Here is a 19,194-nt window from a genome sequence, read left to right as displayed (position 1 = left end):
AATGCAACAGGATGAAGTGGTGAATCAGGAGCAGAATGCTGAGAAAGGATTGCGCCTAGAGCGCATTGTGACGCATCGACTTCCAAAACAAAATGATAGTTAGGATTGGGAAGTTGCAGGATTGGAGCTGTGGTAAAATGATGTTTTAATTGTTGAAAGGCGTTTTGGGCAGCTTTTGACCAAGTGAATTTAACCAATGAGCTGGTAAGTTGAGTAAGTGGTTTCACCAATAAGGGGAAATTTTTTATGAACTTTCTGTAGAAGTTAGTGAAGCCCAAAAAACTTTGTATAGCCTTTCTACAGTGACTTTGGACTGATAAATCTGTAATCCTTTTGGTGAAATGACAAAGCCAAGGAAGGAAATAGTAGTTTGTTCAAACACATTTCTCAAGTTTGGCGTTTAAAGAATGAGCTCTAAGTCTTGCAAGTACCCATCTGACATGTTTCCGATGTTGCATCAAGTCATCTGAGTAAATGAGTATGTCATCCAAGTATACAACTACGCATATGTCAAGGAGGTCTCTGAAAATATCATTCACAAAGCTTTGGAAGGTTGCTGGAGCGTTACACAAGCCAAAAGGCATAACAGTATATTCGAAGAGTCCATGACGTGTGCTGAAGGCAGTCTTCCATTCATCACCTGACTTAATACGAATCAAATTATAAGCTCCTCTGAGATCGAGTTTAGTAAATACGGTAGAAGCCTGTAGTCTTTCAATCAATTCAGGAATACGTGGAAGATGATAGTGATTCTTCACTCTGACTATGTTCAAGGCTCGGTAGTCTATAATAGGTATGAGGCTGCCATCTTTGTTTGTAACAAAAAACATACCAGCAGTGGCAGGGGAGGTAGAAGGTTTAATGAAACCCTTTTTTAAATTATCCTGTAGATATTTCTTTAAATGTTGAAGTTCAGGTTGGGAAAGAGAATAAATCCTACCCGTAGGTATAGGGGTGCCTGGCAATAATTCAATGGGACAGTCATATATCCCATGAGGAGGCAATGTTTCTGCATTCTTCTCACTGAATACATCAGTGAATTCAAGGTACTGGAAAAGTATCTCTTGAGGGGCAAGATGAAGCAGTGGAGTAACTTGATAACAAGTCTTTTTACAGTAAGGTGAATGCAGAAGTACAGTTGCTTGATCCCAGAGAAAAGTAGGCATATGCAATTTAAGCCATGGTAACCACAAAACAACAGGGAAGAGAGAAGACAAAATTACATCATAGGTCAAAAATTCACTGTGATTATCTCCACGAGTTGTCAATAGAGGTTAAGAGAAAATGTGATACTGCGCTAACTAACTAAATAAACAGAAAATAAATAAGCTGCAACAAAAATTGTGATATACGCACAATATACAATCAATAAACAGAAAAAATAAGTTGCGCTAAACCATAAGTGAGTGTAAATTATCAATTTGAATAATAAATTAATATAAATAGTGTCCATAAAGTCCAAAGGACCAAAAAATTGTGAAAATTCGAATCAAGTGAGTGAATTGATGAATGAAGGTGTAAACGTGACTGGCAAAACAAAAATCCTCCACCGGTGCAATAAATGAATGTCTATGCGCTTACCAGAAGGGCAAGCAAACAAGGCTTGCAGCTGGAACCCCCAGCAAGGGTCTTTATCAGAAACTGCCGCTAGTAGTCTGGATGGTATTCCTCCAGTGATATGGATAGATACAAGATCCGAAGAGCATGGAAAAAATATATACAGCATATGGTGATGTACCGCAATTGAATCGAAAAATAGGCACACCAAGGAAAAGCCGCCACCAATAGATATCACCGAATAAGGGGGACTCTTACCAGATGTAAAACAATAGAATGCTTGTGGCCAAACCCAGCCAGGGCCTTTAAAGGGTTAACTCCAAACACACCAGCCAGTATTAACAACTCTCTCAAGCAGCCACAGCAGAGTATGTCACCAAAAGGAAAAATGAGATCCACATAGTGATGTACCGCAGATAAAACGATTTAATAAAGTAGATTGCACTTACATAAAAAAGGAGTACATTCAGCATTTAAAATTTTGAGCCGGCCGGCTACAACGAACGCCCGTCCTTCGGGACCTAGAGGAGGCACGTCAAAGCGTCTCCTCCTCCCGACGTACATTTCGTCAGTATGTGACGTCGTCTGGGGAACTGCAAGCCTTGTTTGCTTGCCCTTCTGGTAAGCGCATAGACATTCATTTATTGCACCGGTGGAGGATTTTTGTTTTGCCAGTCACGTTTACACCTTCATTCATCAATTCACTCACTTGATTCGAATTTTCACAATTTTTTGGTCCTTTGGACTTTATGGACACTATTTATATTAATTTATTAATCAAATTGATAATTTACACTCACTTATGGTTTAGCGCAACTTATTTTTTCTGTTTATTGTCAATAGAGGTTGAGTTTGGTATAAGATAGGCCTAGATACAGAAGTTGTTCCATCGATAAAACTCACAGAAAGAGAGGATGATTTCTTCAAGTGTGGAATTTTTTGTGAAAAAACAAGGCCTGAATCGATAAAGTTACCACATGCTCCTGTATCCAACATAGCCTTAACATGAATTCTAACTTGATCCCACTGTAAGATAAGAAGTAAAAATATATAAGGGGCATGTTTGGAAACAGAACGAGTCAATTTGCAAAGGTGGATTGACTTACATTCATCCTTTTTCTTTTTTACAAGAGGACAAGAAGAGATGGCATGGTTCGATGAGGCACATACTTGGCAAAAATTCAATGAGCGACGACAAACTCTTTCAGATGAGGTAAGTGGGGCACGCGTAGTTCCAATGTTTTCATCAACGGGAATCAAACTTAATTTCTGAGGCATAGGGGCAGAAGTTATTGGACTTGATTAATGTTCAGCTCGTCTCTCTCTTAACCTACGATCTATAGTGATCGAACTTTGTATGATGTCATTAAGAGAAAGAGGGAGATCTTCTCTAGCCAACTCATCCTTGAGTGGTTCGGAAAGGCAGAGGAAAAATTGGTTATGCAAGGTGACATCATTCCACTCAGTTTCAATGGCTTACCTATGGAATTCCGCTATGAAGTCGTCAACTGCTTCCTGAAGACGTGTCAAACGAAACGGACGTAGAGGCATTACCTGGTCACGTACCAAGGTCACCTCCGGTGCACCAATTTGATTCTATGCCATCCAGCCTCAGTGACGAGCCTTGGGCACTCCTAAAGTAAGCAGCCATTTGGCTTTTTATTTGAACATTTTTAATTTTAATAAACGGGATTACACTATTTCGGACCTTATCTTCTTATTTGCATATGCCGTCCTGAGTCTCCATGGGTAAGAGGCTGTTCCATCATCTGCTTATTTCATCTGTTAATAGCAAAGGCCAACTTGCTATGAAGCACATTTGACCACTTTTTTCAGTAAAAGGGTCAACTACTTGTGGTAAGCTGCCACCTTTTGAGCACTTTTGTGGGTGTCTTTATTAGAGTCGGTGAAGGTGGACCATTAACAGCTTTTATCACTGGATATTATTTCACTAGATGTTCGTGGCAATTGTTGTGGATCTTGCAGTACACTACAGTTCTATGGACTCATAGCAGCACATGAATCTATTGAATTTATGTTATTGTGATTATTTATGGAATATTGTCATTATATTCGTTTATTTTTCACTTAATGATCATTAATTACCAAGTTTATCTATTATGCACCTGTCACAATGGGGACTAGATGTTAATGTGTTTTTTTTTAAGATATTTAGGTTATATTAGGTAGGCTGGTGTTTCACTTGCTGTTCATTTATTTACTAATTTATTTTTGATTATAGTTATTATTTTTATTTAATAGCTCTTAGCGCACTCACCCGTTTTTTAATCCTCAACTGGTCGTCTACCTTGTTTGAGATTCCTGATGGCATTTTCAGCAGTGAGTTGCTTATTGAAGTCATCATATAGCAAGGACATAGTTGCTAAGAATTGTTGGCAAGAATTTAGGATTGGATCCTCTTTTTCTAGGTAGGTATTTGCCCAAGCACGAGGTTCACCATTTAAGTAGGATATAAGGGTGAGCACCTTAATCCTATCATTGGGGAAAGTGCGAGGGCGGAGTTCAAACATTAATTTACAAGCATTAATGAACTCTCTAGAGGTCTTTCGATCACCAGAAAAAAGAGGAGATGGATTAACCTTAGGGTCAGGGGGGAGACGAGGCAAATTAAGAGTCAATACAACAAAATCTTGCAAGGCCTGGTTTTCTGCTTGTAGATTTTGTACAGTTTGAGCGAGAGTGTCTACCCTTAGGGTAAGGGTGACAACATGGTTTTCAAGATCCGCTGGGTTCATGATAAGGTTCTATTATTTTGTAACAGCTTTGGTGAACGCGAGTGAACCACAACTGCGGCTAACAAGGAATTTCAATGCACCTCTGTATGCAGAGGTCAAGTCCTGGGGAACTCCCACCCAAGATCCACTCCCCCACCAAAAACTAAAAATGATACGCTTATATGCATAATTACTAAATCGCATGTTTTTCTTTAAGCAAGTTCTTTCTAAATCCCGCGATAACTCGTGGCAGACCTCCGCAATGTCTCCTGGGAACAATGACAAAAGCTCCCAGGAGACATTGCGGCATCGAGGAAGTGACGGAATACCTGCACACTACTCGATGAATCCATATACAGGAAGCGGCCGCCAGCCAGTAACACAAAGGATTACTAAGGTTCGCCTGCCCCTGACAGTGACTCGAGCTGGGCATCGCCGATTAGTGAAGGATTGGCTCGGGTGGCTTGGCTGCTCTCGGCTGCTCTAGTCCTGCAAAGGGAACTGCGTTCCTGCTGTGAAAAAAGTGCAGGAACTCCGTTCCCACGCGTTCCCGCAGGACTTGAGCCCTGTCTGTATGTGAGAATTCAGTATTGGACCCCAGGCGTCACTCAACACAAACAGGAGTTTGGGGGTTCTCTACATCATCTCTCTCTCACATAAAGGGATACATTGAGCTACTAGGGGTGAGCGCATTACAACATGCGACCATACCCTAGACTTAAAAAGATACAACACACTAGGAGATTCCAATGCACAGCTGTATGCAAGGGATAATCAGTATTAGACCCCAGGCGTCACTCCACACAAACAGGAGTTTGGGGGTTCTCTACATCATATCCCTTAAACATATAGCAGTGCATTAGGCCACTAAGGGAGTAGGTATATAATACCTTCAACCCTTAGCATAGAAAAGTTCTGTAACTTAGGGCAAGGCCCTTTAACAAATAAGAACTTATGTCAAGCACGTAGTTAGTAAGAATACTGGTAACTAATAGCAACAGCATAAGAGAGGCATATATAGCTCAGGTTATTGGAGTATGTTCCTTTAAGATGTTCCTCAGCAATCAACCATAGCACAACAGCAAGTCCCAAGTTAAGATGATAGTTTACAAGCCAACATTAGATAGCATTTGTTAAGCAACAATATCTGCAGCAATTCTTCCTAAGGTACTACAAGTAAAAGATGTGCTACTTATCCGTTTGTAGGGCTTGAGACAAAGTTTTCCTTAGTGCAGGGTGTCTACTAGGAATTTCTCTGGTAGACAGAGTAGGCATAATGAATATGGAGTTTAAATTGCTAAATTTAAAACCTAATAGGGTGGGACTTTAAATGAGGCTATAGCCATCCGACACGTGGGCCTCCATCCCCGGCAACATGAAATAGGGAAAATAAATTGTTGGGACTTTAATTGAAACAGAACACAAGGGCATAGTGAATCAATCAATATGATAAAAAAATATTTATTAATGGCATGCTAGGGCACAATGCAATGTAGGTAAACAGGGTAGATCAATAAATGAGTTACAATGTATAACAGAAGCATGATTGGTAAATAGGGTTGAGCGAACCCGAACTGTAAAGTTCGGGTTCGGTACGGACTTTGTTTTTTTTTTGCTCCCGAACCCGAATAATTGGAAAAAGTCCGGGTTCGGAGTTCGGGTATGTTTTGGAGCGCTGCACGGCAGCCAACCGCCATTTGTTTTACTACTGTGACTGGGAACTGATCACAGTCATGCCTACTTATGGCATGGCTGTGATTGGCCAGTGCAGCATGTGACCCAGCATGTGACCAGCCTCTATATTAGATAGAGGCACACAGCATAGATCGTCACTCTGCTTCAGTTATGATAGGGAAAGGCTGCTGAATCTGCTGCTTAGGGAAAGTGTCAGTGAGGTTTGAACCTGCTTCATACATTCATACAAGCATTCTTTATTCATAGAACTCTGCTCTAGTTATGACAGGGAGAGGCTGCTGATGATGCTTAGGGACAGTGTCAGATAGGTTTGATCCTGCTTCAGAAATCTAAAAAAACACTATTTATTTCTTTGACATCAATATCATCTTATGGTTTATGGGCCGCTCGTCAGTCTGGTGAAGCTATTGTAGGGACAGGCTCCAGATTTTGAGGGACAGTGTCAGCGAGGTGTATGCTGCTTCAGAAATCTAAACCAGCACTCTTGATTTCTGTGACATCTGCTTCATATAGTACATTGTTTAGGGCTGGGTTACCTGCTTCTTGCTCTAGTTAGAGAAATATATTGGTGAATCTCTGGCCATTTCACCAGCACACTCTACCTGTCCCCTGTCAAATACTGTCTGTGCAGTACAATTGTTTAGGGCTGGGTTACCTGCTTCTTGCTCTAGGTAGAGAAATATATTGGTGAATCTCTGCCCATTTCACCAGCACACTCTACCTGTCCCCTGTCATATACTGTCTGTGCAGTACAATTGTTTAGGGCTGGGTTACCTGCTTCTTGCTCTAGGTAGAGAAATAAATAGGTGAATCTCTGCCTATTTCACTATATTACACTATTTTTGTATTTAAAACTTCTCAAAATTAGGGCAAGACCCATAATTTGAGAAATATGAGGAAAACGTCAAATAAGGGACGTGGCCGCGGTCGTGGTGCTGCTGGTGGAGCTCCTGATACAGGGAAAGGATGTGGTCGATCTGTGCCAGCTACACGCACAAGTGAAACACCTTTCTCAGGTGCGAGTAGCCGACAGAGCCTGCAGCGGTATTTGGTTGGGCCTAATCCAGCTCTACGAATGTTGAGGCCAGGAGCAGAACAGGCGGTAGTAGATTGGGTTGCTGATAGTGTGATAGAATGTAATAATGCCTATTTTAGAATTAAGCTAATTTTTTATCAGAACCATTAACCACTTAAGCCCCGGACCAATATGCAGCCTAAAGACCCAAGGTGTTTTTACAGTTCGGGACTGCGTCGCTTTAACAGACAATTGCGCGGTCGTGCGACGTGGCTCCCAAACAAAATTGGCGTCCTTTTTTCCCCACAAATAGAGCTTTCTTTTGGTGGTATTTGATCACATCTGCGGTTTTTAGTTTTTGCGCTATAAACAAAAATAGAGCGACAATTTTGAAAAAAAAGCAATATTTTTTACTTTTTGCTGTAATAAATATCCCCCAAAAACATATATAAAAACATTTTTTTTCCTCAGTTTAGGCCGATACGTATTCTTCTACCTATTTTTAGTAAAAAAAATCGCAATAAGCGTTTATCGATTGGTTTGCGCAAAATTTATAGTGTTTACAAAATAGGGGATAGTTTTATTGCATTTTTATTTTTTATTTTTTTTTTACTACTAATGGCGGCGATCAGCAATTTTTTTCGTGACTGCGACATTATGGCGGACACTTCGGACAATTTTGACACATTTTTGGGACCATTGTCATTTTCACAGCAAAAAATGCATTTAAATTGCATTCTTTATTGTGAAAATGACAGTTGCAGTTTGGGAGTTAACCACAGGTGGCGCTGTAGGAGTTAGGGTGCACCTAGTATGTGTTTACAACTGTTTGGGGGTGTGGCTGTAGGAATGACGTCATCGATCGTGTCTTCCCTATAAAGGGAATGACGCGATCGATGCGCCGCCATAGTGAAGGACGGGGAAGCCGTGTTTACACACGGCTCTCCTCGTTCTTCAGCTCCGGGGAGCGATCGCGACGGAGCGGCTATAAACAAATAGCCGCGCCGTGGTCCCGGATCGCTCCCCGAGCGGACCCGACCGCCGCATGTAGCGGGGGGGGTCCCGATCGGACCCCCCACCCGCTAATAGGCGAGGACGTACCCATACGCCCATGTGCCTGTACGTGCCATATTGTGGACGTATATGTACATGGGCTGGTCCTTAAGTGGTTAATAATGTTTGATATTTTTTTATATATTCATATTGTTTTTTATATTGTTGTTTTTGATTTTTTTTTTTTTTATATATATGCATGTGTGAAATATATGTATCACAACAAAAGATTATTCTCCTTAAAGAGCTTATATCAGGAATGATATATAATGTTTTTTACATTATATCTAAAAGGACTGTGTTTCAAAAGTGTTTCCACTCCATTTCTTCTCCTCTGCCTCCCCCCCCCACCAAAGGAATTCTTGTTACATGACCTGGAGAAGTGTATGCTGGACTGTTTGTACCCTTATATGGCAACACTCTTGCCTCTCGCTTTTTGAATCTTGTAACCAGAGGACTCCTTCCAAACATGGACTTCCTTCCCCTGCCCCCTGCTCCTAGACAGCTTCTCCTTCTAGCCCATCTCATTAGGAAAAACAGTGATGCTCCTTGTAGATTTCAGTAGGAAACCCCTGTGCTTTAGCCACAAACAAAAGACTTTGACATGTGCTCACAGGAGGGGAGGATAAATGGGTGGGTCCATGGGTGATTGGGAGGGATCGATGGGTGTGTATAATGTGAACCAATCAAATGTGTGTATCTGTGATGTCATGAGGACTATTAAAGGTGATGCATTATTGGAGATTCTCTCTCTCTCCACTCTCCAGCTCCATTTCCACAAGAAGCTGTGTCCGTGTGTGTGTGTGTGTTTGTCTCTCTTATTTCAACAGATTGTGCCAGTGAAACATTGCAAGCTTCTCCTGTTTTGAGACAGGAAATCAATCTCTGACAATTGGCCCCAACGTGTGCTTTTTGGACTTGAGGCAGGCCTGCGCAGACACACAAGAAGCTGGCTGAAAATTGAGGGACCGTCTACCATTGAATGGGGCGTCATGAACCCCTAAGCACGGTAAGTGCGATTTTTTGACTCCATACGTTGTGTTTCGAGCTAGACGCCCTCTATTCCCATACAGCTACGTCTGAAAAATTCCGAGCCTTTGCAAAGACGGTATTTATTCTTGTCCAAAACTTTTTTTGGACAGGCTTGCACTGGTTTACTGCAATTTTTGTTGTTGTCTTGTGTATTGTCTTTCCGTTCGTGTGGTTCTTTGTTAACTGAATATAGCCATTTCTTTTAGAGGTTGTCTGTAAGGGGTGTGTGGAATCGGCCGGCTAAGATAGTTTGGTCGTCGGTCGACTAAGTGAGCCGACTGGTGTTTGATGGTGGCTTGGTTAGCTGTGGCTTGGTTAGCTACATTGGGGTGCATTGGGGTGCATCTTGGCTTGGGTAGTCGAAATATAGCCACTAAGGAAGTTGGCTGCGAGAAATAAACTGTATGGGATTTGCTATATTTATGCTTGTGGTAAATATATCAAATCTTCTTTTTGTTAGCTAAATTGGGGTTAAAACATCGTGATCTGTATGGGATTTGCTGTATTTCTGCTTGTGGTAAATATATCAAATCTTCTTTTTGTTAGCTAAATTGGGGTTATTTTGAGGGAACTAGGGATTCAATATCTGTGCCTTGCAGATGGGCCTGGTGAGATGGCTTTATTCTGGGCTATGTGTGGCTTCTTGTTTTGCTAATTGTGCATCTGTGTCTATTGTTGATATTCTAACTTGTGCCTAAACTGCTTTCATTTTTCTTTTTGACTATGCCCTTTGTCACAGCTGGACAGTAATTAACTTTCTTTCTTTCTACCTAGCATACTTAACCCTTTGTTTGTCTGGAAAGGAAGTTTCTCTAATTTCTGTGTGTTTCTGTTCACATCACCCCCCCTTCCCAATTCTTAGTTAATTATTTTTATGCTGGGAAAAGTAATTGATTCTCTGTCTCTGTGATGTTTATCTCTTTTTTATCCTTAGACGCCTTGTTTGACTGAATAGACCTCTACCAACCCCATCCTCTTCTTTCTTTTTTTTTCCTGCCTGCTTCTAACTAATCTGCCATCTCGCAACCCCATCCCTCTTTCTTCATATTAAACCCTCTCCTTGCCAGTCTGGAGGGAACACATGGTTAATCAATTACTTTTTTTTGAGAAATAAGCGCTGGTTTCCCTTTATTTCTGTATATCTATATATGTACATGTATCTGGCTTTTCTTGTTGTATATATCGACTGCTGTTGCTGCTGACTTTTGTTTTTAATTTACAGAAGTTTGAAGTTTTTTTTCTTTCTTTGTTTTTACTTTTTACTTAACCCCCCTCTCCTCTCCTCCATTTTTCTTGATAGCCCCTCCCTTCTTCTTCACCACCATCTTTAAATTTGTCCCGCCTTTCTGGATAGCCCCTCCCTCCTTCTTCATTCTAGATTGCTCCTCCCTTCTTCACCTCCATCTTGTTAAAATGTTCCCGCCTTTCTGGATAGCCCCTCCCTTCTTCTTCATTCTAGATTGCCCCTCCCTTCTTCACCTCCATCTTGTTAAATTTTTCCTGCCTTTCTGGATAGCCCCTCCCTTCTTCTTCATTCTAGATAGCCCCTCCCTTCCTCTTCTTCTTCTTCTTCTTCTTCATTCTCCATCTTTCTTGATAGCTCCTCCCCTTCTTCTTCGTCCTCCATCTTGCTTTTTCTTTGATTCTTCTTCTTCTCCCCCCCCCCATCCCTCCCTTTCTTTTCCTTACCTTAGTTACTTCCCTCTTTTCCTCTCTCGCATTCTCTCCCGTTTTTGCATAACTATTGTTTCTGTTGGGGTGCGTGGATTTTTGGCCTGTTACTAGTGCATTTACTGGGAAAGGGTTGAGAATGGGTCCCCGGCTCACGAGGCCAGCTGAGGGTACACTAGCCTATGACCTTGTGCTTCAGCGGGAGGGACAGCAGGGCGTAAAAGGCTGGAGAAAGTTAATGACGCTTGCCAATTTTTCTGGTAATGGTGGCAGGCTTCAGCCAGAACAATGGAGAATCTTGTTAATTGAACAGAAGGGCTTGTTGGCTAATAGTAGTTTGTTTTCAGCAGCGGAAGCTTGGCTTCGTGTTGCACGAGGTCTGATGGATGAGGGGTGGGTGGAACAGGAATTGCAGACTAAGGAGGGGCTGATGTATGTATACCACAAAGGTAAAATCCTGCCCCCTCCCTATGAGGGTGGCTCCAACTGGGGGTGTAGGGAATGTGGGAGGTCCGGACTCCCACATCCTGACCACCCTGGGCTCTGCCACAAATGCAGTCGTAAGTCGGAGGACCTCCCCCAGAAGTCCTCCTCCTTGCAAACAGACCCACCTCCTGTCTCGCAACCCCCTCCACCCACACCGATCTGTCCTCTATATCCAGTATTGAACATAGATGGCAGCTACTACTGCCCACCGGCCATTGTCCCGGTGATGCCTGCAGTATCGGACTCACTGGCTCAGCCATCTGCTGCCTCCGCTCAATACGCTCCAGTATCAGGGCCCCTTCAGTCTACCCCTGCAAGGGCACTACTCCCTCCTGCAGCACTACCACCCCCACCCCCCAGCCAAACCCCCAGCCTACCTTCCTATGACCCAGCAGGTTCTGAATGGGAAGGTGCTGATGAGAGGTGTAGAACCCAGGGCCTGAAGGATGAGATAACCTGGAACTCGGGGCCTGGCCGTATGCTGCCAGACGCTCCACTCAGGTACGCCTCCTTTTCCCCCTCGCAAGCATCCACCCTAGTAGTTTCTCTCCCCGACCCTGAATTGCACCCGATGCCGTTTTTTCGTAGAATTGCACAGATCCAAAAGACGTACTCGTCGGCATGGAAGGATCTAGCTAGCTTGTGTTAAACTAAAGCAGAAGATGCATACTGGCCCTTAATGGATCAATATTTTAATAATGCCCGGTTAGACAGCGAGGTCTCATATCACTCGGGGGTTGTGTTTTGTGAACAGCTACAGGACTGGGCTAGGGGTAAATTAGCAGATCAGGCCACTACCATTCAGGATGTGACACAAGGCCCGACGGAGTCAGTGGACAAGTTTTACATGAGACTCACTCAGGTCTTTACTGATCTAGGATTTTCTATACATACCAAAGCTCATTATCAGATGTTGTCAAGTGCTTTCGTCGCAGGTTTGAAAGAATCGATACGGAAGGGACTGATGGTGGCCCGTCCAGAGTATAGGACATTATCCTTAGACGCCTTATTGCCTGTTGCAAGAGGTCTTGAAGTACAACAATCACTCCCAGAGGTGACACCCCTAATGACTGTAGCTCCCGCCCAACCACTACCTGTACCTCCCGCCCAACCACTACCTGTGGCTCCCGACCCCCACTGGCTGTGGTTCCCAGCCTGTCCCGGAGACCCATGATTACTTGCTTTAACTGTGGGGTTCAGGGTCACTACCAGAGGGACTGTAGAGCCCCCAGACGGTTTAGCCGTTTAGCAGTATGACCGTGGGTATGATCGGAACCAGGACTCTAGATATGATCGGACCCAGGACTCTAGATATGATCGGAACCAGGACTCCAGGAATGGTCGGTACCCGGACTCCAGGTATGATCAGTACCCAGACTCCAGGTATGATCAATACCCTGACCACAGGTATGACCAGCGTCCAAATGCCAGGGCTTTCCCTCCTCCTCCTCCCCGAGGGGAGCGCCCTCAGCCTGTCCAATAGGAAACCGGCAACCCTGTGTCCTCTGCCTCCTCCCCTTCCCTTCCGATAATGGACGCCATAACCCGGTCAGGGGTGGGTCCTATAGCAAATATTTTGATTCCTATAGAGGGCCGCCCCACCAAATTTATTGTGGACACAGGTGCTTGTCGTAGTCTCATTCGGGAGGCAGAAATCCCTGACCCCTCCTACATATCCTCTATAGATGTGTCTTGTGTGGGTGTGGACGGTCAGTCTCGGTCCAGCCCTCTCACGAGACCTCTACAGGTGGGTACTACCCCCGCATTGTTGGCAAGATTTGTGGTTTCGAACACCTGTCCCCTCAATCTCTTGGGGGCGGATGTTCTTTCCAGGCTTCAGGCCTCCATTTTGTATAATGCTGATGGGTCCATCTCTGTGTCCACTGCCCTGAGTGAGGGTGACACGTCAGCATTATGTTCCCTCCCCATCCTGATGTCCCTGCAGGTCCCGCCAGAAGCTATCCCTGACCATTTCCTTGATCAAATACCTTCCTGCCTCTGGTCCACTGGCCCAGAGGATGTAGGTAGGTTGTCAGTTCCCCCAGTGGTACTCCTTCTCAAACCAGGAGCTGTTCTTCCCAGAAGGGCACAATACCCCCTCAAACCTGTCCAGACTCAGGCGATTTCTGAGCAAATTTAAGTTTTGTTGGGGAATGGTGCCCTGATACCCTGTACTTCCCCTTGCAATACCCCTTTGTTTCCTATTAAAAAGAAGACCCCCAAGGGTCACCCGGATAAGTTTCGGTTAGTACAGGATCTTAGAGCAGTGAACGAGGCCACCGTTTTGGAGACACCACTTGTCCCCAATCCGCACACTCTTCTGTCAGGGGTTCCCCCATCTGCAAAGATTTTCACTGTCATCGATTTGGCAAATGTCTTCTTTAGTGTCCCATTGGACCCCTCCTGCCAGTACTTGTTTGCCTTCACCCACGCTTCCAAACAGTATACCTGGGGTGTTCTACCTCAAGGCGCACAGAACTCACCCAACCAGTTCACCAAGGCCATGTCCCTCATCCTCTCCAACTGGCCTAACCCCCACCCGGACCTGGTTGTGGTTCTCCAATATGTGGATGACTTGCTCGTCTGTGCCCCTCTCAGGAAACAGCGGAACAATCTTCTGTGAGCCTTCTGGTGTACCTAGCTCAACAAGGATGCAAGACCTCAAAAGAGAGATTACAGTGGTGCTCTCCCCGTGTTGTCTTCCTGGGACATTGCATATCTCATGGCGCGAAGCACATTACGCAACAGCGCATTGAAGCCATCCAAGCCCTTTCGCCCCCATAGCGCTAAGGCCCTACATGCTTTTTTGGGACTGATCTCTTATTGCAGAGCCTGGATACCTGTGGCTTCCCTTCTCATGCAGCCACTATATGACAACCTGCCATGTGTCCCCTTTGCCCTGTCCGAAGAAGCCCTTACTAACTTTTACCTTTTGAAAAAGTCGATCAGCACTGCTCCGGCACTCGTTCTCCCTGACTATGGAAAGCCCTTTCGCTTGTTTATCTCTGAGACCCAGGGACACGCTTCAGGGGTGCTGACACAAAGTTATGGACTCCGTAACCGCCCCATTGGTTACTATTCTGCCCGCCTGGACTCTGTTGCTAGGGGAGGCCCATCCTGTCTCCGAGCTGTTTTTGCTGCCCAGGCCCTATTGGACAAAACTTCAGATATTGTTCTGGGTTATCCCCTACAGCTTCTTGCCCCTCACGATATCTCTGCCATCTTGAATCAAGTGCAGCCCAAGCATATTTCCTCTGCCCGTCACCTCCGGTTGCAATGCTCTCTTCTCCTGCCTGACAATGTCACACTGCTTCGATGCCAGCAGCTGAACCCTGCTACCCTTCTTCCTCTTGTCCAAGGGGGAAATCGTGATATGTCTCTGGACGAACAGGAAGAAGAGAACACAGATTTACCTGTTCCTACCTTGGATAATTATGAACATGATTACATGAAGGCGGAAACCACCCATCTACCCTCTGTCCTGGATTCACCGATCCCAGATCCTCAACTCACCTTGTATGTTGATGGTTCCAGATTTGCAGATTCATTCGGCAATTACCATACAGGATATGCGGTTACCACAGAGACTACAGTTATGAAAGCCGCCTCGCTCCCAGCATCCATGTCTGCTCAAGAGGCTGAGCTCTATGCCCTTACAGTAGCCTGCCAAATTGCAGAAGGACGAACAGCAAACATCTCTACTGATTCGCGGTACGCACTGGGCATCGCCCAAGACTTTGGAGTTATATAGAAGACTCGCGGCTTCTTGACTACAGCCGGTACCCGAGTGAAGCATGGAAGGGCAATAGATGCACTCCTGACAGCACTCCAACTCCCTGAACAAGTAGCAATACTCAAGGTTAAAGCCCATGGAAAGAGAACCACACCAGAAGCCAGAGGAAACTACCTTGCAGATGAAACAGCAAAACAAGCAGCCATGACCCCTCTAGAGACTCAAACCACAGACTTTGTGGGGATATACCATCCACAATCAGAAGCTGTACACACAGACCTACTTAAAAAGACTCAAACAGACGCTGCAGACCAAGAGAAAACTACATGGAATAAGATGGGAGCAGTACGGATGAATGACCTTTGGACTGTAGGAACCCGCCCATGTCTCCCCAGAGCTTTGTACCCAGCTGTGGTACAGTGGGACCATGGGCCAACCCATCTCTCAAAGACTTTGATGAACTCACTCATAAACAAACATTATGTAGCTCCGGGAATCACTACTTTAACTAACCAGTACTGCAAGTCCTGCCACACCTGCCTAGCATGCAATCCCGGAAGGCTGGAGAAAACCCCCCTGAAACATTCAGCTAGACCACTCTACTCCTTCCAGAGGATACAGATCGACCACATACAAATGCCAAAGAGTGGTAGATTCAAGTATGCCCTGGTAGTAGTAGACATGTTCTCAGGATGGCCCGAGGCTTATCCAGTTGCAAATCAGACAGCGAAAACCACAGCTAAAAAGTTACTTTTGGAGGTGGTTTGCAGATATGGGGTACCCGAGGTGATAGAAAGTGATCAAGGTCCTGCGTTCACTGCTACCGTTACAAAAGAAATATGGAAGGCCCTAGGTACCACGTTAGCGTTTCACACACCTTATCATCCTCAGAGTAGTGGGAAGGTGGAAAGAATGAACCAGACACTTAAAACCCGAATGTTGAAAATGGCCAAAGACACAGGTCTGTCTTGGCCAGAAAGTTTGCCAATAGCTTTATTCAGTGTACGGTACTCCCCGAGAGGGAAGCATTCTTTGTCCCCATTTGAAATCTTGTTTGGTACAGCTCCTAGGTTAGGTTGTTATTACAGTTGCAATTACAATTACAGTTGCAATTACAGTCTGATACTTTGGTAGATTATGTAACGGCTCTTGCCAAAGAATTAACTAATATCCATGCACAAGTATATTCTTCCATTCCAGATCCTGATTTAGATACCGGTACTCACAGCATACTTCCTGGTGATTGGGTGATGGTTAAGAAGTTCCTCCGAAAACATTCTCTAGAGCCAAGATATGATGGTCCATTCCAAGGGTTGCTGACAACAGCTACTTCAGTAAAGTTTGCCCGGAAAGAACACTTGGATACACGCATCCCATTGCAAAAAGGCTCCAGTTCCTGAGGATTGTGACCCACCCGCATCAGAATGAAGTTATATATCCTTCTTTTTACAGTGACAATTGTATACACACAGAAGGTGGCTATCAGAGAAACAGATCATAGGATGCAGTTTTGGTATAATTCATCAAACACACATGTAGCCACTTTCATATTTGATTTCTGTACTATGGTTTCTGTCCCTCAATTCGAATGGCAGTGTAACGTGTACCAGCGACAGTTGGTTGCCACCGGAGATATATACATATGTGATACTGTTGAGGATTGTGACAATTGGGAATCTGTGGGTTGGAAAACAGGTGATGGCTGGGAATATAGGCCACAGAGTGGCCTGAACAAAAAAGACAAACATGGGGAGCCATTACTTGATAGACTGAGCTTAACAAAAACAGGTATATGGTCAAGTGGTGAGGAGGGACATAGTACGAAGCTCATCCTCACCATAAAGAATCCCAGTCCTACGGACGCAGGCACATATGTTATAGGGGTACGGACCAGTGGAGGGGAGAGGGGACCACATGCACAGTTTCAGATTAAAGACATGTATAATTCATCTGAATGGAAGGCCCTTCAAGCAGCCAGTGATTCCCCTGAACCACAAGAAGATATGCGTACCTTAGATGATATTGTGGCCATAGCAGATCCCACATTTGAAGACACAATGGCAGCTGAGACTGGTTTCTCGGATGTCAACCTGTGGCTCGAATGGATGAGGTATAGTGCAGGGAAACATAAAAGATCCAACTGTTACGTGTGTAGTGGAGCTAAACCCCATTTGGGAACAGTACCATTAAACATACCTCCTACTCAAGAGGAGTGTTTTCTGAGCCTATTTACCAACACTACTACTGATCACTCCCAGTGTGAAACATGGAAAAAGGAATACCCAATAATAACAAAGACAGCAAGGCCTGGGGAAGGTATCACTATATATCCCGGTAATTACACATGTTATGGAAAATACCAGGGAGCGGGGAGGTTCTTGGGTAACTTCTCTGAGGGATACTGTGCTTCATACAGTAGTGTACCCGCAGATTTAGTTCAAAATCAAATACAATCCTTGGGAGATGTGTATTGGATCTGTGGTGACATGAAGATTAGGACTAAATTAACTGACAGATGGACAGGGGAATGTGCACTTGCTAAAGTCATAATGCCCTTGCACATCTTTTCTGTAGAGGACCTGGTAACACAAGGGGAGCACTCCAATAGAGAGCGTAAAAGTGCCCCAGCAGGTAGTTTTGACCCTCATGTATATATAGATGCCATAGGGGTTCCAAGGGGGGTCCCGGATGAGTTTAAAGCTAGAGATCAAGTAGCTGCTGATTTTGAGTCCCTGATTCCCATAATCACCATAAATAAGAATGTAGATTGGATTAATTATATTTACTATAATCAACAGAGGTTTGTTAACTACACCAGGGATGCACTCCAAGGAATAGCTGAACAGCTAGAGGCCACTTCACGGATGACTTTCCAAAATCGCAAGGCCCTAGACATGATATTAGCTGAAATGGGGGGTGTATGTAAAATATTACCTGGAACAAGTACCTGTTCTACGTACATTCCGGACAATACAGGTCCGAATGGCAAGGTAACATTGGCCATTAAGAAATTAGAGGAACTCTCCAAAGAGTTAAAAATAAATTCAGGGCTGACAGATCCCTGGGACCAGTATTTTGGGTGGATGAAAGGGTGGCAACGCATTTGTACTCAAATAGGTATAGCCATTTTGTTTTTGGTTATATTGGTTGTGGTGATGTTTTATTGTATTCTGCCCTGTATAAAGAAGCTGTTAGGGAAAGCAGCTGAAGAGGTAACTCCTACTTTTTAAAATTTGGGTGAAATGAAGGAAGTAGAAGATGGACCATATCCTCTGTTACAGTCCTTGCCTGTTAAGACCACTTACAACATTCTCAAGTAAGAGAAAGGGCAAAGAGAATGTAGGAATGGTACTTCTCAAATAGACATTTTAGGGGGGATTGTGATAGAATGTAATAATGCCTATTTTAGAATTAAGCTAATTTTTTATCAGAACCATTAATAATGTTTGATATTTTTTTATATATTCATATTGTTTTTTATATTGTTGTTTTTTAATTGTTTTTTTTTATATATATGCATGTGTGAAATATATGTATCACAACAAAAGATTATTCTCCTTAAAGAGCTTATATCAGGAATGATATATAATGTTTTTTACATTATATCTAAAAGGACTGTGTTTCAAAAGTGTTTCCACTCCATTTCTTCTCCTCTGCCTCCCCCCCCACCAAAGGAATTCTTGTTACATGACCTGGAGAAGTGTATGCTGGACTGTTTGTACCCTTATATGGCAACACTCTTGCCTCTCGCTTTTTGAATCTTGTAACCAGAGGACTCCTTCCAAACATGGACTTCCTTCCCCTGCCCCCTGCTCCTAGACAGCTCCACCTTCTAGCCCATCTCATTAGGAAAAAGAGTGATGCTCCTTGTAGATTTCAGTAGGAAACCCCTGTGCTTTAGCCACAAACAAAAGACTTTGACATGTGCTCACAGGAGGGGAGGGTGAATGGGTGGGTCCATGGGTGATTGGGAGGGAACGATGGGTGTGTATAATGTGAACCAATCAAATGTGTGTATCTGTGATGTCATGAGGACTATTAAAGGTGATGCATTATTGGAGATTCTCTCTCTCTCCACTCTCCAGCTCCATTTCCACAAGAAGCTGTGTCCGTGTGTGTGTGTTTGTCTCTCTTATTTCAACAGATTGTGCCAGTGAAACATTGCAAGCTTCTTCTGTTTTGAGACAGGAAATCAATCTCTGACAACAGTGTCTCCA

At 44.0% G+C, this 19,194-nt stretch overlaps 1 protein-coding gene across 1 annotated transcript; it reads left to right on the top strand.

Annotated features, from left to right (window-relative positions):
* The first annotated feature begins 8,832 nt into the window (after positions 1-8,832).
* On the top strand, positions 8,833-18,992 carry LOC120940530 (ERV-BabFcenv provirus ancestral Env polyprotein-like). Its single transcript, XM_040353456.1, has 2 exons — positions 8,833-9,064; positions 16,178-18,992. Exon 2 carries the CDS (start codon positions 16,402-16,404, stop codon positions 18,205-18,207), a length of 1,806 nt encoding a protein of 601 aa, XP_040209390.1. The 5' UTR covers positions 8,833-9,064; positions 16,178-16,401; the 3' UTR covers positions 18,208-18,992.
* The last annotated feature ends 202 nt before the right edge of the window (positions 18,993-19,194 follow it).

This window comes from Rana temporaria, chromosome 5 (genome assembly GCF_905171775.1).
Source record: "Rana temporaria chromosome 5, aRanTem1.1, whole genome shotgun sequence".
NCBI lineage: Eukaryota > Metazoa > Chordata > Amphibia > Anura > Ranidae > Rana > Rana temporaria.
This window is presented reverse-complemented; position numbering and strand designations above follow the sequence as displayed.